Source organism: Pogoniulus pusillus, chromosome 21, assembly GCF_015220805.1.
Source record: "Pogoniulus pusillus isolate bPogPus1 chromosome 21, bPogPus1.pri, whole genome shotgun sequence".
NCBI classification, from domain to species: domain Eukaryota; kingdom Metazoa; phylum Chordata; class Aves; order Piciformes; family Lybiidae; genus Pogoniulus; species Pogoniulus pusillus.
This window is the reverse complement of record NC_087284.1, coordinates 2,574,867-2,596,271: the sequence shown is the minus strand read 5'-3', so window position 1 is coordinate 2,596,271 and position 21,405 is coordinate 2,574,867. Positions and strand designations below refer to the sequence as shown.

General features: G+C 47.3%; 1 protein-coding gene across 4 annotated transcripts in view; it reads left to right on the top strand.

Annotated features, from left to right (window-relative positions):
- TRIO (trio Rho guanine nucleotide exchange factor) overlaps positions 1-21,405 on the top strand; it is a 244,562-nt gene that overhangs the window by 101,383 nt on the left and 121,774 nt on the right. For all 4 annotated transcript variants that reach the window (XM_064160782.1, XM_064160786.1, XM_064160785.1 and 1 more), the window contains exons 24-26: positions 5,238-5,339; positions 12,338-12,480; positions 13,017-13,116. In XM_064160782.1, the coding sequence (XP_064016852.1) occupies positions 5,238-5,339; positions 12,338-12,480; positions 13,017-13,116 (345 nt within the window). The remainder of the gene's footprint in view (positions 1-5,237; positions 5,340-12,337; positions 12,481-13,016; positions 13,117-21,405) is intronic.

Below are 21,405 nucleotides of genomic sequence, written 5' to 3'. Positions count from 1 at the left end.
GGCGTGGGGGATTCCTCAAAAATGACACATCCCTTCCCTGGGGCACTGTCAAATCTCAGGCTGAACTGGGAAGCCAACATATATATGCAGCTATGGACAGAATAGACAAGTCAAAAAGTGATACAGAAACACAACAGCCCTCCCAGAAACCAGAGTCCCCAGGAGGGGCTCCCAACCACCCTTCTGCCTTCTTCCCACCCCTCTACCTTACCCCAGACTTTGCCTTCCATTCAAGGTGAGTTTGGAGAGTTGGCCAGGAGGGTTAGGAAGCAGATGGATTAGTTACACAGATAGCAGGTTAGGTTAGAGAGGAGTTTCTGCAGCCCCAGAGCCAGAGAAAGACTCCCTTGTCTATGTTTGTGTTCTTGTTCTTACCCACCTCAGCAAGCCTATGAGTGCAGCAGCCATCACCATTGTTTCCTTTGCACAGCCTGTCAGCTAATTCTTCTCACCAGAATGTCCCAGCCAGGCTCAAGCTAGCACGCTTGGGCTAGAGCAGCATTCATGCTTTGTAAATTTAGGTAGCCCAGTGAGAAAGTGGACAGACTGCTGTGGCTTGCTCTGCCTCTGTCAGAGGCAACGTTAGCTTCTCCTCCATTGGAATGGGCTGCCCAGGGAGGTGGTGCAGTCACTGTCCCTGGAGGTGTTCCAGAAAAGCCTGGATGAGGCTCTTAGTGCCATGGTCTGGTTGACTGGATAGGGCTGGGTGCTAGGTTGGACTGGATGAGCTTGGAGGTCTCTTCCAAGCTGGCTGGTTCTATGATTTTATAAGGTCACAGGAAGTTATTTTGCATAACCATAAATCTTTCCACGACTCTAGCCAAGATCAGCATATTATTGAGTGCTGTAAATGCAGGCTTGTTGAGAGGTTCTGAGTGAGAGCTGACTGAGATAATGTTACACAGCCTCCCTTGGTTTGCTCTGCATCTGTCAGAGACAGCATTAGCTTTTCCTCCAGACAGTTTTTAGACAAGTACTTGAAAGTACATTTCCAAGTCACACTCTGGAAGGCATTCTTCTTCTTTTGATCCTATTGGGATATATGACTCAGTCAACATGGGGTGTGTGTGTGTATATATATATATATATATGCTGAGTCTTTTCTCCCTGCTTCAGTTTTTTCCTTCATCTTTCCCCCTTTAGCCCTCTGTAACCAAACTGGTAAATCAGGTTGGTTCAGAAGGCCTTTTTCTCCACATCTTACTTTGCATATTCTGTCCTTTTATGTCCAATGCTTATTCTCCTTCCTCATAAGAGGTAGTTAGCAGTTAGCACAAGTGCAGCCGTTTTGGTGATCACACCTTTGGTGTTCACCAGAACCTGAAATACAAAGAGGTGTACCAGAGGGTAATACCAATTGCCCCAACACCTTAATGTGGGAAGAGAGACAGAACTAAAGAGTTGTTGTTGTGGCAATTTCTGTAGCAGAGGCTTAGTAAGAGCATCGGGTCCTAGTGATGTTGTTGGCCATCTTGAAGGTTGTCATTTGGCCTCATTTTTCAAACTATGAGCATCCTTCTTGTCTTCATATTCTGTTTGGCAAAAGGTCCTGTAGTGCAGTTCACTGTTGTAGCAATAGTCACAGTTTGATCTCTAGAGCATTGCAAGCATGCCTGCTGGTCTGTGTGGTGCATTACTCTGTCTCCAGCCTCTGGAAGGGGCTTCCACAAAACTGAAGTGTGGCCAGGAGGAGGTTGCTCTCTTCTCTCAGGTGGCCAGCTCCAGAACAAGAGGACACAGCCTCAGGCTGCGCCAGGGGAAATTTAGGCTGGAGGTGAGGAGAAAGTTCTTCCCTGAGAGAGTCATTGGGCACTGGAATGGGCTGCCCGGGGAGGTGGTGGAGTCGCCGTTCCTGGGGCAGTTCAAGGCAAGGTTGGATGTGGCACTTGGTGCCATGGTCTAGCCTTGGGCACTGTGGTAAAGGGTTGGACTTGATGATCTGTGAGGTCTCTTCCAACCTTGGTGATACTGTGATACTGTGATACTTTAGGCATGGTGATCTTGATTTCCCCAACACAAGATAACCATAGAATCAACCAGGCTGGAAGAGACCTCCAAGCTCAGCCAGGCCAACCTAGCACCCAGCCCTGGCCAGTCAACCAGACCATGGCACTAAGTGCCTCAGCCAGGCTTTGCTTCAACACCTCCAGGCACAGCAACTCCACCACCTCCCTGGGCAGCCCATTCCAATGCCAATCACTCTCTCTGCCAACAACTTCCTCCTAACATCCAGCCTGAACCTCCCCCGGCACAACTTGAGGCTGTGTCCCCTTGTTCTGTTGCTGGCTGTGTGGCAGTGGTATGACTTGTACTAGTGGAAAAACATGTTCATGAGCTCCTTTGGCAAGAGGTAGAGCCCAAAAGCAAATGCCTAAGGAGGACTATGGCAACAAGGCAAGCAGGTGTTACTTTGCTAGGATACTCTCCCAGTCTCCTGTAACTGGCAAGGGCTTCCTCATCTGAATGTGTTTTCTGTGCATGCAATATCTACAACAGGTTTGGACCTTATGCAGACTCTGCATTTACAGTGTCCTTTGCGAGCAGTTGCATCCCTCAGCTATGTATCAGGCACAGGACTACTTGACTCCCTTCCACTGCTTTCACTTGATGCCTACCACTATTGAAAAGGCACAGTGAAAAACATATGTCTTTTTGCCACTCCTTACTGTACAGATCTCTACCACATTGGGATGAGATTTAAAAAGGCCAGGTGCAGGGTTCTGCACTTGGGCCACAACAACCCCAAGCAGCACTACAGGCTGGGGATAGAGTGGTGGAGAGCAGACAGACAGAGAGGGATGTGGGGATGCTGGTAGAGAGTAGCTGAACATGAGGCAGCAGTGCCCAGGTGGGCAGGAGAGCCAATGGCATCCAGGACTGGCTCAGGAAGAATGTGGCCAGCAGGACAAGGGAGGTTATTCTGCCCCTGTACTCAGCACTGGTCAGGCCACCCCTTGAGTGCTGTGTCCAGTTCTGGGCTCCTCAATTCAGGAGAGATGTTGAGGTGCTGGAAGGTGTCCAGAGAAGAGCAGTGAAGCTGGTGAGGGGCCTGGAGCACAGCCCTGTGAGGAGAGGCTGAGGGAGCTGGGGGTGTGCAGCCTGCAGAAGAGGAGGCTCAGAGTCACCTGAGCCTCCTAAAACTACCTGAAGGGAGGCTGTAGCCAGATGGGGTTGGGCTCTTCTGCCAGGCAACCAGAAACAAAACAAGGGACACAGTCTCAAGTTGGGGGGGCAGCTAGGCTGGATGTTAGGAGGAAGTTCCTGCCCGAGAGAGTGATTGGCATTGGAATGGGCTGCCCAGGGAGGTGGTGGAGTCACTGTCCCTGGCAGTGTTGAAACAAAGCCTGGCTGAGGCACTTAGTGCCATGGTCTGGTTGATTGGCTGGGGCTGGGTGCTAGGTTGGACTGGCTGAGCTTGGAGGTCTCATCCAACCTGTCTGATTCTGTGCTTGTCCTTCCCATTATCCCTTTTAAAATCACTCTTCCCAAGTGTAGCACAGCTTCTGAGTTCAGCAGGTGTCTAAAAATAAGCAGCAGTAGAAATGCTGAGCTCATTCAGGCTTTACAGTAGGCAATGCAGTGGGGCAAGTCTGCTTTGGTTCAGACTATAGCATTGGGTGAAGTATGTTACAGGGTTTCTAACACAGTCGTACTGCTGGCGAGGCAGGTTTAAACTGCATCACAGGTTTTTAAGTGTCCATGTGACAAACAATCATATGACAAAACTGAGAGGCCAAATGTGTTGCCTTAGGAGTTCAAAAAAAGAAAACAACAAAAAAAGCACCCCAAAGACAGACCAAAAAATTGACTTCTGAGTGAAAGCCTTTACTCATGTGCTGTGTGTCCAACAGCTCTTGGAATGAGCTCTGTGTGTGCCTGTCATGATGCATGTGAGGGGGAAACAGAGCTTCTGATAGGTAAAAGTGCTTAGCAACTGTCGTTTGGGGTAAGGTTTCTTACAGTTTGAGATACATTTATCAGTTGTTTTTCATAGAATCAGCCAGGTTGGAAGAGACCTCCAAGCTCATCCAGTCCAACCTAGCACCCAGCCCTGTCCCATCAACCAGACCATGGCACTAAGTGCCTCAGCCAGGCTTTGCTTCAACACCTCCAGGCACAGTGACTCCACCACCTCCCTGGGCAGCCCATTCCAATGCCAATCACTCTCTCTGCCAACAACTTCCTCCTAACATCCAGCCTAGACCTCTCCTGGCACAACTTGAGACTGTGTCCCCTTATTCTGTTGCTGCTTGCCTGGCAGAAGAGGCCAACCCCACCTGGCTACAGCCTCCCTTCAGGTAGTTGTAGACAGCAATGAGGTCACCCCTGAGCCTCCTCTTCTCCAGGCTGTACACCCCCAGCTCCCTCAGCCTCTCCTCACAGGGCTCTGCTCCAGGCCCCTCACCAGCTTTGTTGCCCTTCTCTGGACACCTTCCAGCACCTCACCATCTCTCTTGAATTGAGGGGCCCAGAACTGGACACAGCACTCAAGGGGTGGCCTGACCAGTGCTGAGTACAGGGGCAGAATAACCTCCCTTGTCCTGCTGGCCACACTGCTCTGGATCCAGCCCAGGATGCCATTGGCTCTGCTGCCCACCTGGGCACACTGCTGCCTCATCTTCAGCTACTATCTATCAGTACTCCCAGGTCCCTTTCTTCCTGGCTGCTCTCCACCACTCTGTCCCCAGCCTGTAGTGCTGCTTGGGGTTGTTGTGGCCCAAGTGCAGAACCCTGCACCTGGCCTTGTTGAATCTCATCCCAATGTGGTAGAGATCTGTACAGTAAGGAGTGGCAAAGTGACATATATTTTTCACTGTGCCTTTTCAATAGTGGTAGGCATCAAGCTTTACTCCATTCCCCCCAGTCCTGTCACTCCCTCAGCTTGCAGCTTTTCCTTTTCCAAAGAAATCCTGCACTGCCACTAGGATAAAGGGTTCCTTCTAGAAAATGCCTTAGCCTTAAGCCTCTAAAAATATTATAGAATAGAATAATAGAGTCACAGAATCAGGCATAGTTGGAAGGGACCACAAGGATCACTCAGATCCAATCCCCCTGCCATGGGCAGGGACACCCTACCCTAGAGCAGGCTGGCCAGAGCCAAAATATCTTTATATCATAAATGTCTTTATGTATCTTTTAATAGCTGATGCCAATTGTGTGGAACATTAGCATCATTGTGTTGGTGGCTTTGGTGTTAAAAATGCCATGTCATCCTAACAAATTCTGCTTCATTTCAGACTTCTGAACTGGGTGTCACCGAACACGTGGAAGGAGATCCCTGCAAGTTTGCTCTATGGGTTGGAAGGACACCAACTTCAGACAACAAAATTGTTCTCAAGGTAATTTTAGCAGGTGTATAGTTTGTACTAAGTCCTGTAGTTGTTACTGGTACTTGTTGGGAAGGCAGCAAGCAGTGACTTTTTCTTGCTTCGAGAGGGACAGCTCCTGCCAGATGATTGTGTGCCTGTAAGGGATGTGATACACACCTAACCTGTGTGCTTGAGGACAGACAGGAAGTGTTGTGTTCTGATGAAGAGTTAAACAAACTCTCTCTGACAAAAGAGATTTGATCCTGTCTTAGCCTGTTTGATCCAAGCTCCTCTTCTAGAGCTTGAAGGCTCAGCTGCTAGCTGGCAGAGCAGCTGGCAAGCCACGGACAGATCACATCACCATGTTGTGTGTCACAGGCAAGTCAATTGCTGCTTGTTGGTTCTGGTGTTTCATAGCCTGCATTTTGATGCAGAAATGAAAATACTTCAAAAGGCCTTGTGTCTTTGCATGGACTATAGATCCCTGCCTTCAGTTAAGAGTGTTGCCATTCCTGTACATTTTATGCCTGGGAAAGTTCCAGGGGTCAGTAATGCTCTTTAGCCAGCTAGAATAACAGCTAAATCCACTTCTTCTATGACTCTGCTATGTGACCTGGGACCTATGTTTCAACTGCAGAACTTTCTGGTAGTAGCACAAGTAGTTTTTGGTGGTTACTCAGTAATGCCTCTTAAAAATGGCCATTTAAACTACAGGTTCAGAGCTCACCTTATTCTGACAGCCGTGAGTGAGTGCACAGAAGTGGAATTTAACACCACTGAATAGCACAACTTGTTGAGTCTTAATCCTCCTATAGTTTCACAGAGAGCAATGATCCCTGCCTTCAATTAAGAGTACATGCAATGCCTGTATGTTTTATGCCTGGGAAAGTTCTAGGGGTCAGTAATGCTCTTTAGCCAGGTAGAGTAACAGCTAAATCCACTTCTTCTATCACTCTGCTATGTGACCTGGGCCCTGTGTTTCAACTGCAGAACTTTCTGGCAGTACCACAAATAGTTTTTGGTGGTTATTCAGTAGTGCCTCTTCAAAATGGCCATTTAAGTTACAGGCTCAGAGCTCACCTTATTCTGACAGCCATCAGTGAGTGCACAGAAGTGAAATCTAACTTCACTGAATAGCACAACCTGTTGAGTCTTAATCCTCCTATAGTTTCACAGAGAGTGCTTGCAGCCCAAAATGATCCCTGCCTTCCATTAAGAGTGTATGCACAAGGCCTGTATGTTTTATGCCTGGGAAAGTTCTAGGGGTCAGTCATGCTCTTTAGCCAGCTAGAATAACAGCTGAATCCACTTCTTCTATGACTCTGCTATGTGACCTGGGCCCTATGATTCAACTGGAGAACTTTCTGGTAGTACCACAAGTAGTTTTTGGTGGTTAGTCAGTAGTGCCTCTTCAAAATGGCCATTTAAACTACAGGTTCAGAGTTCACCTTCTTCTGGCAGGCATCAGTGAGTGCACAGAAGTGGAATCTAACACCACTGAATAGCACAACTTGTTGAGTCTTAATCCTCCTATAGTTTCACAGAGAGCAATGATCCCTGCCTTCAATTAAGAGTACATGGAATGCCTGCATGTTTTATGTCTGGGAAAGTGCTAGGTGTCAGTAATGCTCTTTAGCTAGCTAGAACAACAGCTGAGTCCATTTCTCCTATGACTCTGCTATGTGACCTGGTGTGCTTCAAGTTGGACCATTGTCACCTGGGACCTATGTTTCAACTGGAGAACTTTTTGGCAATACCACAAGTAGTTAACAGGTAATCACATTTGGTGATTACTCAGTAATGCCTCTTAAAAATGGTCATTTAAATTACAGGCTAAGAGCTCACCTTACACTTCTGACAGCCAGCAGTGAGTGCAGGGAAGAACTTGTTGAGTCTTAATCCTCCCATAGTTTCACAGAGAGTGCTTGCAGCCTGAAATGATCCTCCCAGGTTGGAGCAGTATAAGGGGTTTTCACAGTATCACACTATCACAGTACCTCAGTATCACCAGGGTTGGAAGAGACCTCACAGATCATCAAGTCCAACCCTTTACCACAGAGCTCAAGGCCAGACCATGGCACCAAGTGCCACGTCCAGTCCTGCCTTGAACAGCTCCAGGGACGGCGACTCCACCACCTCCCCGGGCAGCCCATTCCAGTGTCCAATGACTCTCTCAGGGAAGAACTTTCTCCTCACCTCCAGCCTAAATTTCCCCTGGCACAGCTTGAGGCTGTGTCCTCTTGTTCTGGTGCTGGCCACCTGAGAGAAGAGAGCAACCTCCTCCTGGCCACAACCTCCCCTCAGGTAGTTGTAGACAGCAATAAGGTCTGCCCTGAGCCTCCTCTTCTCCAGGCTAACCAATCCCAGCTCCCTCAGCCTCTCCTCGTAGGGCTGTGCTCAAGGCCTCTCCCCAGCCTCGTCGCCCTTCTCTGGACACGCTCAAGCATCTCAATGTCCCTCCTAAACTGGGGGGCCCAGAACTGAACACAGGACTCAAGGTGTGGTCTAACCAGTGCAGAGTACAGGGGCAGAATGACCTCCCTGCTCCTGCTGGCCACACCATTCCTGATGCAGGCCAGGATGCCACTGGCTCTCTTGGCCACCTGGGCACACTGCTGGCTCATGTTCAGGCAGGTATCAATGAGCACCCCCAGATCCCTCTCTGTCTGGCTGCTCTCAGCCACTCCCACCCCACTGTCACTTGGACATGTTGGATGAAGTTTTACTTCACAAAATGTTGCTAGAAACAGCTTCCACGTTTTCTATCAGATGTTTTCCTGCAATAATTATCACCTCAAAATAGTGTGTGAGATCTTATGCATGTTGTGGTTATGGGTGTAAGCTGCAGCACAGGAGGTTCCACCTCAACACAAGGAGGAACTTCTTGACTGTAAGGGTCCCAAAGCACTGGCACAGGCTGCCCAGAGAGGCTGTGGAGTCTCCTTCTCTGGAACCTTTCAAGGCCTGTCTGGATGTGTTCCTGTGTGACCTGTGTTAGATAGGATTGTCCTGCTCTGGCAGGGTGGTTGGACTTGATGATCTCCTTGGGTCCCTTCCAACCCCTAACATCCCATAATCCTGTGATCCTGTTCTTCTCTTTACTTAGAGCTTTACCTAGAGCTTACTTTAGCTACCTTGTATGCTATGTCCTACAGACATACTTGTCTGTATAGTGACTTTTGAACAGTTGTGTGGTTTGGGATGGTTGTGTTTAGGTAGTAGTAGTAAAGGATTCCCTTCTGAAGGAAACTGAAGGCCCCACCTCATCATCCTTCCCCAGGTAGAGCTTGGGGCCCCACCTCACTATGAGAGTGGTGAGAGGCTGGAATGGGTTGCCCAGGGAGGTGGTTGAGGCCCCATGGCTGGAGGTGTTTGAGGCCAGGCTGTTTGAGGCTGTGTGCAGCCTGCTCTAGGCTAGGGTGTCCCTGGCCATGGCAGGAGGCTGGAACTAGATGATGCTCGTGGCTCCTTCCAACTCTGACTGCTCCTGTGATGCTGTGATATGGAGGCCAGATCCATTGCACAGGGAGATCTGCTGCCTGTGTGGGGCACAGGTGTGATAAGGCTATCAGCTTGTTCCCCGCTGCTGGGTATGCAGATTGGGAGTGATGAGGTTAAGGACAGAAGTCCAAAGGCAACTTCAGGGCTTTGGGGAGATTGCTCAAGTGCTCAGGAACACAGGTGGTGTTCTCCTCTGTCCCAGCAGCAGGGACCAACTCAAATAGGTTGAAGAAGACTCATGAGATTAATTCCTGGCTTCAAGCCTGCTGCCACCAGCAGAATTTTGGAGGTTTTGGTCTTGGGTCAGTTTACAGGACACCAGGCCTTCCAGCAGCAGGCAGGGTACACATCACCCAAAAGGGGAGAAAGGTTTTATCATCAGAGTTGGGTAGCCTCATTGAAAGGACTTTGAACTAGAATGGAAGGGGGAAAGGGGAAGAACCAGGCTTGCTGGAGACAAGCCTGCTTCACCTCTGGGATGGCTCCTCCTCAGGGGAGGTAAGGGATAATGGGCCATGAGATAAGGAGGTTGCAGGGGCCCCTGATGAGCTAGAACTCACATTAGTGCCTGGGAGTGATCAAGCAGGGAGCAGCCCCCTACACCTACACAAAGAGGTGCCCCAGCTGAAGTGTGTCTGTGCCAACACATGGAGTATGGGGAGCAAGCAAGAAGAACTGGATGCTATTTTGCAACAGGAAAACTATGATGGTGTTGCCCTGACAGAAGCATGGTGGGATGAATCCTGCAGCTGGAGTGCTGTGTTGGATGGCTGTAGACTCTTCAGAAAGGATAGCTCCAGAAAGAGAGGCAGTGGAGTGGCTCTGTATGTCAGGGAGAGCCTTGACTGTCCTTGAGCATCACAATCACAGCAATGATAGGGTTAAATGCTTATGGGTAAGAATCAGAGCTGTGGTAGATTAAGAAACTTCTCCCTCACTATGAAAACTTACTAGAGCAGCTCAGGTAGCTTGGTGGAAGTAAGCTAAAGCTGTATTTGCAGCAAAGCAACATTTAGAAGCATATATACACCATATATTATCATAGAATCATACAATCAGTCAGGGTTGGAAGGCACCACAAGGAGCAGCCAGTTCCAACCCCCCTGCCATGCCCAGGGACACCCTACCCTAGAGCAGGCTGCCCACAGCCTCAGCCAGCCTGGCCTGAAACACCTCCAGCCATGGGGCCTCAACCATCTCCCTGGACAACCCATTCCAGCCTCTCACCACTCTCATATTTACAAGAATGTGCAGTGATATATAAATTAGAAATAACACAGAAATCCAAATCCCCTTCTGGACAAAGAAGCTGCCCAGAAGGGACTCAAAGTCACCTTTCTCTCTGCCAGACAGACCAAACAGGCCTCAAGCACCTCTCTGGCCAACCCATTCCAGCCTCTCACCACTCTCATGCTCAACAACTTCCTCCTCATGTCCAGCCTGAACCTCCCCACCTCCAGCTCTGCTCCATTCCCCCCAGTCCTGGCACTCCCTCAGAGCCTAAAAAGTCCCTCCCCAGCTTTTTTGTAGGCCAATTCATATCCTGGAAGGCCACAAGAAGGTCACCTGGGATCCTCCTCTTCTCCAGACTCAACAGCCCCAACTCTTTCAGTCTGTGCTCACAGCAGAGCTGCTGCAGCCCTCTGAGCATCCTCCTGGCCCTGCTCTGGACACACACCAGCATCTCCACATCCTTCTTGTAATGGGGGCTCCAGAGCTGGATGCAGTACTCCAGGTGGGGTCTCAGCAGAGCAGAGCAGAGGGGCAGAATCACCTCCCTCCTCCTGCTGGCCACACTTCCCCTGCTGCAACCCAGGCTCTCTGGGCTGCAAGTGCACACTGCTGGCTCCTGTTGAGCTTCTCCTCCAGCAGCACCCCCAAATCCCTTTCCTCGGGGCAGCTCTCCAGCCGCTCACTGCCCAGCCTGCATTTGTGCTTGGGATTGAAAACACCATCCTTCAGTTAGCTTCCTAGTACCAGATATATTTCAAAAGTGGGTAGAGTAATACATAAATTGTGGGTTTTAAGGGTATATGGTGCAGTATAAATTAATTTACTAACACTGCAAAGCAAAGTTTGAATTGAATGAAATTGTAGCTTTATTCAAGGTGTTGATCACTGGAATCTTAAAGTCAGCCAGCCCAATCCTGTGCTGCATGAGGTGCACACAGAGCTTTAGCCTTTAAGTTAGGTCAGAGGAATCTGAATCTAAAGTAAAATGTTTGTAACTCAATAGAATTCTAACCTTAAAGTTCTGCAAGAGGAATCTGAATCTGAAATAAAATGTTTGTAACTCAATAGAAATCTAACCTTAAAGTTCTGCAAGAGGAATCTGAATCTGAAATAAAATGTTTGTAACTCATAGAATTCTAACCTTAAAGTTCTGTAAGAGGAATCTGAATCTAAAGTAACATGTTTGTAACTCATAGAATTCTAACCTTAAAATTATGTAAGAGGAATCTGAATCTAAAGTAAAATGTTTGTAACTCATAGAATTCTAACCTTAAAATTATGTAAGAGGAATCTGAATCTAAAGTAAAATGTTTGTAACTCAATAGAATTCTAACCTTAAAGTTCTGCAAGAGGAATCTGAATCTGAAATAAAATGTTTGTAACTCACAGATTTCTAACCTTAAAGTTCTATAAGAGAAATCTGAATCTAAAGTAAAATGTTTGTAACTCATAGAATTCTAACCTCAAGTTATGTAAGAATCTGAATCTCAAGTAAAATGTTTGTAACTCATAGATTTCTAACCTTAAAGTTCTGCAAGAGGAATCTGAATCTGAAATAAAATGATTGTAACTCATAGAATTCTAACCTTAAAGTTCTGCAAGAGGAATCTGAATCTAAAGTAAAATGTTTGTAACTTATAGATTTCTAACCTTAAAATTATGTAAGAGGAATCTGAATCTCAAGTAAAATGTTTGCAACTCATAGAATTCTAACCTCAAGTTATGTAAGAATCTGAATCTAAAGTAAAATGTTTGTAACTCAATAGAATTCTAACCTTAAAGTTCTGCAAGAGGAATCTGAATCTGAAATAAAATGTTTGTAACTCACAGATTTCTAACCTTAAAGTTCTGCAAGAGGAATCTGAATCTAAAGTAAAATGTTTGTAACTCATAGAATTCTAACCTCAAGTTATGTAAGAAGAACCTGAATCTAAAGTAAAATGTTTGTAACTCATAGATTTCTAACCTCAAGTTATGTAAGAATCTGAATCTAAAGTAAAATGTTTGTAACTCATAGATTTCTAACCTTAAAGTTATGTATGAGGAATCTGATTCTAAACCAAAACGTTTTTAAGTGAACAGTATTGATATTGTTGGGAAGTGTAAAGTCGTGTTGGCAACTCAGAAGGAAGAGAAGTGCCATGAATTTCCTCTGCTCTGTGTATGTGTTCAAAGATTATTCACAGAGTCATTCTTTATGCCTCCTTCTGAATGTTTATGAGCTGACTGTATGTGTAGATCTTCTCAGCTATAGTGGTCCATTGTGGGGGTTTTGCTTCTTTTACATATCAAAGGCATCCAGTATAGAGAATAAACAGGACTGGATCAAACACATCCGGGAAGTAATACAAGAAAGGACCATTCATCTGAAAGGAGCATTGAAAGAGCCAATCCACATCCCCAAAACTGCACCCACCACAAAACAGAAAGGAAGAAGGTAAGTAGCATTTAAACTAATCAGAGATCTCGAAGTGCACAGCATCACTCTTGCCTCTGTAGTGTTGACTTTCTGATGGCTTAGTGAATGGGACAAAGCGATTCATTCTGGGCAGCTTTATCTGATAATGAACTTGCAGCTTCCTGAAATGCTGAATCTGCTGAGATCGCTGCTCTGAACAATCCATGACTTGTTCAGCCGTTGCAGAAGGCATTTGGAACTGCACTGCAGGACAGGCTGTTCCTTCTAGATTTTTACACCATTTTATTCAGGTACCCCTTCACAGAGCTTAAAACCTGGGACTGAGTCTTCTGCTCACTAGCTTTGCCCAAGCAGCTGTGCAAGTTCCATGCCTTCCTCCTGCATAATGTACACTTTGAGCAAGCAAATCTGTTCAAGTGTAGAACCAAGTGAATATGTGGTGTTGGTAGTAGTTTGCCTGGCTGGTGCCCGTTGCAATGTGGTCTTTGTTAGAGTTGCAAGTAGGAAACTGACCCATTAGAAACACATTGTAATGCAGATGGCATTCTTTGCAGAGATGGCGAGGACCTGGACAGCCAGGGAGATGGTAGCAGCCAGCCCGACACTATTTCAATTGCCTCACGTACTTCACAGAACACACTCGACAGCGATAAGGTAAGTTTCCCACTTGTTGATCTGTTCTGAGAGCAGGTGTGGGCTAGGGCCTGAGATTACTGTCTTAAAAATAGCTGTACAATGTAGAAAATAATACCTCAGTGTCACGAGGGAGCAGGGGTGATGGCTTAAATCTAAAAGGTCATGCAGGAATGATGTTTGTTCAAACCTGAAACCATTTTGGTCCCCTCTCTTCTCCAGTTCCTTCAAGGCTTTAGTACTTATGGGCAGAATTTTTCTTGATGTCAGTCTTCAGCATTCCTGAAAGGATAACATTTGCTATTTCATAGAATCATGGAATCAACCAGGTTGGAAGATACCTCCAAGATCACAGGATCACAGGATGGTAGGGGCTGGAAGGGACCCAAGAAGGTCATCAAGTCCAATCCCCCTGCCAGAGCAGCACAGTCCTATCTAACACAGAGCACAGAGGAACACATCCAGACAGGCCTTGGAAGGCTCCAGAGAAGGAGACTCCACAACCTCTCTGGGCAGCCTGTGCCAGTGCTCTGGGACCCTTACAGTAAAGAAGTTCCCCCTTGTGTTGAGGCAGAACCTCTTTCGTTGCAACTTACCCCCATTGCTCCTTGTCCTATCCCAGGGAGCAGTGAGCAGAGCCTGTCCCCTGCTCCTGGCAGCCCTCAGATACTTATAAACATTTATCCAATCCCCTCTCAGTCTTCTCTTCTCCAGGCTAAACAGCCCCAGGTCCCTCAGCCTCTCTGCCCTCCAGTCCCCTCATCATCCTCATAGCTCTCTGCTGGAGGCTCTCCAGCAGATCCCTGTTCCTCTTAAACTGGGGAGCCCAAAACTGAACACAGTATTCGTGCCATTTGTACCATATTTTCTCTCTTGGAGTGTAATTTGTCTCTGAGCCTCTGTATCCACAACTCCAGCAACCAAGTGGTTGTCCACGTGTTACATTTGGAGCTCTCTGCCACAGGCTCCAAGTTGGACCACTGGCACTGCCAGCTCCATACAGAGTGTTGTGAATGCCCAGACCAGTTCAGAGAGTTCCTGAGCCCAGTGCATGGACTACTTCTTGCTTTGTGTGATCAAAGGCTGCTTCTTGCTCAAGACCCCACTCAAAACTGTTTCTCATATAAAGGTTTAGCAATATGCCTGAATCCAGGAGTTTGTAGTCTCCAAAATCCCACTGCACCCAAGAGCATCTTTGCCATTAGTGGGAATTGCCATGGTAGGGGTTTGTGGAATGTGATGGTGTCCAGGTTGCCATTGCACTGCCAGAAATTGGATTTCTCCAGCAGGTCCTTTTACTTTGCCTCCCTTCATGGCAAAAGCTGCCTTCAGCAGGATGTCAGTGACTTCCTTACCTTCCTCAAAGGCTTCTTCAGCAGTGTTGCCCCACACAATGATGTCATTGATGAACTGCAGATGTTCAGAGCTGCCTGTCCCCCCTACTGACCAACCCTCAGACATTTACAAACATTTATCAAATCCCCTCTAAGTCTTCTCTTCTCCAGACTAAAAAGTCCAGATCATCCAGCCCAAGCTATCAGAGGACAGGGCTGGGTGATTGGTTGGACTGGATGGTCTTGGAGGTCTTCCAGCCTGGCTGATTGTATGATCACCCAGCCCTGTCCAGTCAACTAGACCATGGCCCTAAGTGCCCCATCCAGGCTTTGCTGTGGTTTTGTGTTGTATTAGCTTGAGGTTGCTTGTTGCCATGTAGTAACTTCAGTGAAGGAAAAATATCATCCAGTGTTCATTTTCTGCATGAGAGCTGGTGAAACTCACTGTGTGAAAGAGAAGTAGCCCACAAGGCTCTCATGAGATCCTTGTGCTAGAGTTGTGTTCCCTCCATCTCTACAGGTGGATTCTGGCAGTGTTACCTCAGAGTTAACACAGTCACAGTTTGTGATGGATTGAAGAAAGAGAGGTGTTGAAAGAATACAAAGATGTGACCTTCTTCTGGCCTTTCAGGGTCTGAAGGGGGCCTCCAAAAAAGCTGGGGAGGGACTTTTCAGGATCTCAGAGAGTGACAGGACTGGGGGGAATGGAGCAAAGCTGGAGGTGGGGAGGTTCAAACTGGAGGTGAGAAGGAAGTTGTTGAGCATGAGAGTGGTGAGAGGCTGGAATGGGTTGCCCAGGGAGGTGGTTGAGGCTCCATGGCTGGAGGTGTTTAAGGCCAGGCTGGCTGAGGCTGTGTGCAGCCTGCTCTAGGGTAGGGTGTCCCTGCCCATGGCAGGGGGGTTGGAACTGGCTGCTCCTTGTGGTCCCTTCCAACCCTGACTGATTCTGTGATTCTACTTTATGATTTTCCTGACAAATTTAGGTTTAAATTTGGTTGCTGAATATGGTGGTGGTTTTTTGAGTAACTCACATTAATGTAGAGTTTTTCTTGTTAGATTTTTCTCTGACAAGAAAAACAAACTGAAACCTGGGAGGCACCCTGGAAGTTACTTGTATGTCCAATGTAGGAATTTCCTTCTTGTGGACTTCTTACAAGCATGTGAATCAGCAGAGTGGTGGTGTTCTGTGTTTCTTTTACATATATTGGTTTGTTAAATATGCTATCAGGAGCAGTGTGGGCAGCAGGACAAGGGAGGTTACTCTGCCCCTCTACTCAGCACTGCTCAGGCCACACCGTGAGTACAGTATCCAGTTCTGGGCTCCTCAATTCAGGAGAGATGTTGAGGTGCTGGAAGGTGTCCAGAGAAGGGCAATGAAGCTGGTGAGGGTCCTGGAGCAGAGCCCTGTGAGGAGAGGCTGAGGGAGCTGGGGGTGTGCAGCCTGCAGCAGAGGAGGCTCAGGGCAGAGCTCATTGCTGTCTGCAACTACCTGAAGGGAGGCTGTAGCCAGGTGGGGTTGGGCTCTTCTGCCAGGCAACCAGCAAGGGGATACAGCCTCAAGTTGTGGCAGGGGTGGTCTAGGCTGGATGTTAGGAGGAAGTTGTTGTCAGAGAGAGTGATTGGCATTGGAATGGGCTGCCCAGGGAGGTGGTGGAGTCACCATCCCTGGAGGTGTTGAAGCCAAGCCTGGCTGAGGCACTTAGTGCCGTGGTCTGGATTATTGGCCAGGACTGGGTGCTAGGTTGGCCTGGATAATCTTGGAGCTCTCTTCCAGCCTGGTTGGTTCTGTGAAATGCCAAACATATCCTACTAACCAACAGTGAAGCAAACCTATTCTTTTCTTTTCTCCAGTTGTATCTCCAGACAGTTGATTCTTTTAAAGTAACTGTTTTGTCTGGAAGTGCTGAGCCACAGAGAGAATATTGAGCATGGAATCCTTATCCAAAGTGCCACATTCTTTCACACCTCTTCAGAGAGAAACTTTGAAGAGCTAAAAATCCTTAGCTGTGGTAGTGAGTAGCTGAATATTGTCCCTGTGAGGTTCTTTTCTTCTACCCTGTTTTCTAACATGATTTGGAATGCTTTAGCAGAGAGTGAGAGAGAATAACTTCATGATTAGCTTTTTTTCTTCTCCACCCTGCCTTTTGGGGCTGGAATTGTAACTTCTCATTGTTGGCTTCACTGCTGCATGTTGCTTTTCAGTAATGACTGGTGTGATGCAATAGTCTATATGTTTATAGAGCTAACATCCTTCCTAGCTTCATGTCATCTGAAAACTATACTGGGAGGCTGAATTAGAGTTCACAATGGTTTTGCAAATGGGAGAAATTAATTGACAATCACCATGGAATTTAATAGCAACACTTTTGAGCAAGTATGAGTAGATGGAAATTATTAACCACTAATGAAAACAGGGAGAGTATTGAACAGGCTTTGAGAATTTCATCTACAAGCTGTAGAAGCTCACAAACTGTTTATTTTAACAGTATGAGGCAGCAATGTAAGCAGAGGGAGACAGCCCTATACTGAACTGTGGACATAGGATGCTGAGCTTCAGGACACAAGGCCTATGAGGAGAGGCTGAGGGAGCTGGGGTTGTTTAGCCTGGAGAAGAGGAGGCTCAGGGCTGACCTCATTGCTGTCTACAACTACTTGAAGGGAGGCTGTAGCCAGGTGGGGTTGGTCTCTTCTGCCAGGCAAGCAGCAACAGAACAAGGGGACACAGACTGAAGTTGTGCCAGAGGAGGTCTAGGCTGGATGTTAGGAGGAAGTTGTTGGCAGAGAGAGTGATTGGCATTGGAATGGGCTGCCCAGGGAGGTGGTGGAGTCACCATCCCTGGTGTTGAAGAAAAGCCTTAGTGCCATGGTCTGGTTGACTGGGCAGAGCTGGGTGCTAGGTTGGCCTGGCTGATCTTGGAGGTCTCTTCCAACCTGGTTGATTCAAACTAATTCAAACTTCAAACTAAGAATTTGTCTCTCATGTTTCTTTGCTTCCACAGTGCACCTGTTTCCATTTTAAGAGGGGATTCTTACTAGATCTTCCTAGATGTTCCCCTTCCCTTCCCCTTAATGTAAAAATTACCATGGTACAGTAAATTTGATTTGCAGCCATGAGAGGAGGTGATGTGGCCTGATATACAGGCTATTGTCTGTGGCAAAACTGCCAGTGGTCATCTTCCCAGATACTCTGGCAAATTAACTCTTTAGTCTGGAGAAATGGAAGCTGAGGAGAGACCTTTTTGTCCTCTACAGTTCCTTGAAAGGAGGTCATAGAGAGGTGGATTCTGGTTTCTTCTCACAAGTCACAAGTGATAGGACAAGAGTAAATAGCATCAAGTCTCACTGGGGTGGTTAGAATCACAGAATCAACCAGGTTGGAAGAGACCTCCAAGCTCATCCAGTCCAACCTAGCACCCAGCCCTAACCAATCAACCAGACCATGGCACTAAGTGCCTCAGCCAGGCTTTTCCTGAAGACCCCCAGGGATGGTGCCTCCACCACCTCCCTGGGCAGCCCATTCCAATGCCAATCACTCTCTCTGTGAAGAAAAGCTTTTATACTGAAATGATTCTCCATGACTGGAACAGGTTGCCCAGGGAAGTGGTCAAATGGGCACCCCTGGATGTATTTAAAACCTATCTAGGTATGGTGCTCAAGGAGATGGTGCAGTAATTGCCCTGGTAGAGTTAGTGGTTGGACTTGATCTTAAAAGTCTTTTCCAGACATAGTGATTCTGTGTCTGACTTGAGCAAGCCTACACTAAGAACATATTCTGTACAACACCGTGTCCCATGATAAGCTGTTTAATCTGCAGTTCTATTTCTGGCTGGCTTTTGTTTCTCATCCTGTCTCTGTCCTTCCAGACTCCGTGTTTCAGACATAGCCTCATGCATTTTAATCATGCATAATTAATTCAGTTTAGATAAGTAGTTTCTTGGGCAGAATGGATGAAATGTATATGAAGCCCTTGTTCAGCCTCAGTTAGCTGTTAGATGGTTTGTAATTGTTTTCAGTGTAAGTCAGTCCCTGTTCTGCCTCCCACTCTTGCTCCAGCTAGCAGCTGTTGAGCACTGTGCTTAATCACAGTCACTCCTCGCTGCCCAACTGCCTTTAATCAGTGAGAGAGACAAAGCTGTTGCAGAAAGTCTGTTGCAGAAAGAAAAGGGATGGTGAAATGAAGAGTTGAGTTACCTGGAAGAAGGGGAAAACTGGTAAATGGTCTTTAATGACCTAAGTGTGAGTTGGGTAGAGAACATCACTGTTTTCAGTGTTAGGCAGCAGTGGAGAAGTCCTGCACTCAGTTTTGAGTGGCTAATGATTGTTTAGTCCAAAGAAGAGGAGGCTGAGGAGAGACCTTACTGCTCTCTACATCTACCTTAAAAGAGGTTGTAGTGACTTGGGTGTTGCTCTCTTCTCCCTGGTTTCAAGTGATAGAAGAGGAAGTGACCCCAAATTGCACCAGAGAAGGTTTAGGTTGGATATTGGCAAAAAATTCTTGTACAGGCATCTCTTTCAGTGGTCAGGCATCAGAACAAGCTGTCCAGGGGAGTGATGGAGTCACCTTCCCTGGAGATGCTCAGTAAACATGTAGGTGTTGCACTTCAGGACACATCTCAGTGGTCCTGGTGGTCTGATGTCAACAGTTGGTCTTTTGCATCTACAATGCTTCTGTGATTCTGAGTTGCATCTAACAGCCTTAGTGCACGTTTGAGGATGATGTGGAACTAACATTGTGTCAAGAGATGAAAAATACCTCTGTTCAGGGGAGCAAGATCTGGTCTTACAGATTCCCATGTTGTAAAGTTAAAGTGCCAGTGAAAACAGAGAGCACCACTGAACTATTTATTAAAGGATAAAGTTGGACAAAACAGAGGGAGAGAGAGAAGGGAGGGGTAGAGATAGAGAGAACAACAGAGAAAAAGAGAGGAAGCAGGGAAGGAAAAGAGCAGAGATTATATTACCATCAGAGTCACAGACTGGGGGGGAGAGAGAGACAGGTGTGTGGCCCAGGGATGATCTGTGGAGTTCGTCAGGGGTTCTTCTGGTGGTCCTCTGGTGGAGATGCAGCTCTGGTGGTGGTCTGATGGAGGTCCACACTTTGGCAGGCATTGCTCATGTCTTTTTGTACAGTGTTTGACCTCGGTGCAGCTCCTCAGGGAATTTTCCTGTGTATTCCAACATTCGAAGTTGTGCGGTGGAAGCAGAGGGGGGGGTGGTGGAGGGGAGGAGAGAGCCTCCACCCCCTCCCTGCACTGCTTACCTATCCTACCCCGAATCCACATCAGCCTTTTCTCTTCGGGGAAGCTGACATGAGATGTACACATCCTGGGCGCTCAGCCAGGCTGAGGTCCAGGGATATCCTCCAAGGCATTGTCTGTTGGTTTGTACCCCTGAGCTTTCATCAAGCACCTCAGTCTGAGCCCAGGACCATCTCTGATGATTAGGGAGAGACAATGGCAATCTTTATCTTTGTTGATGAACAGAGAGAGAGGATTTAGACTCTCACACGTTGGCATGCAGGAAGCTTCTCACACACTGAAGTGCCACTGAATATCAGATTTCAGTGCAAGATCTTGCTACCTTTTTCTCTGTTTTCATTAATTAGAGGAAGGAGAGGCCAAAACGTGGTCATTGCACTGGTCACAAAGTGTATTTGTAGTAAGTAAAGAATCAGGAAGGCAAGAAGAGCACCAATGCTGTGCTCCTACAGGTACTGAGGAGAAAATATACCAAGACTAGATGTGGTTTTTGGTAGTGTCGACCTGTTACTGCCTTGGTGCTTACCATGACTGCTTCTGAGCAGAATCTGGTCTGCCTTGGACACCTCATGAAGTCATGCTTCAGGGGCTTTTGTTAGTCTCCATCAGGCATGCAGATGGTTGCAGTTGTCTCTGAGTTTGTCTGAAGAAAGCTGGGACATAAATCAATACCAGAAAACAAGGGAAAGCTCTTTACTTTTTTCCCCTTTGGCATAGTTATGTATGGCTTAAAAACTAATGTCACATGGAGAAAGAGTCAAAGTGAACAGGAAGCTTTTTACTGCGGGAGAAGGTGGCATAGAATCATAGAATCAACCAGGTTGGAAGAGACCTCCAGGCTCATCCAGTCCAACCTAGCACCCAGCCCTATCCAGTCAACCAGACCATGGCACTAAGCGCCCCAGCCAGGCTTTGCTTCAACACCTCTAGGCAGCCCATTCCAATGCCAATCACTCTCTCTGCCAACAACTTCCTCCTAACATCCAGCCTGTACCTCCCCCAGCACAACTTGAGACTGTGTCTCCTTGTTCTGTTGCTGGTTGCCTGGCAGAGGAGCCCAACCCCACCTGGCTACAGCCTCCCTTCAGGTAGTTGTAGACAGCAATGAGGTCTGTCCTGAGCCTCCTCTTCTCCAAGCTAAACACCCCCAGCTCCCCTCAGCCTCTCCTCATAGGGTTTGTGTTCCAGGCCCCTCACCAGCTTTGTTGCCCTTCTCTGGACACCTTCCAGCACCTCAACATCTCTCTTGAATTGAGGGGCATGTTTTGAAGAGGCACCCCCTCTGTAATTCAGGTGTCGAGGCTGTACGGAGAGACACAGGAGAAGCCATCTAATTACAGTGTAGCCTGGATCTGAATGGATGCACCCTTATTTATCTTCCTTAAATGGTAGATGCAGGATGGTTTTCTACCCATCCTGGCCTTTGGGTTCCCTCAGGAAAGCTTTGCCTTCTTTGTATGTGCATGCCAGCAAGGGTAATTGGCCAGATTGAGAGGCAGAGCTTCTGTAAAGCTCCAGAGTTACTGCAGGTCGTCTGGCAGGAGTTACCTCCTGTCATTTGTTGCAGTCTCAAAGAAGAGAAGGTTTGGATTAGCCTTGCAGGCTTCCTAGCTTTGCACTGGTTTTGTCAGTTGTACTCAAGTTCTTGCTGGATAAGAGGTAGTGTTGTCCTAGAAAAGGTTCTACCTGGTGCTTCAGCTCCAGGATTGTAACAGACA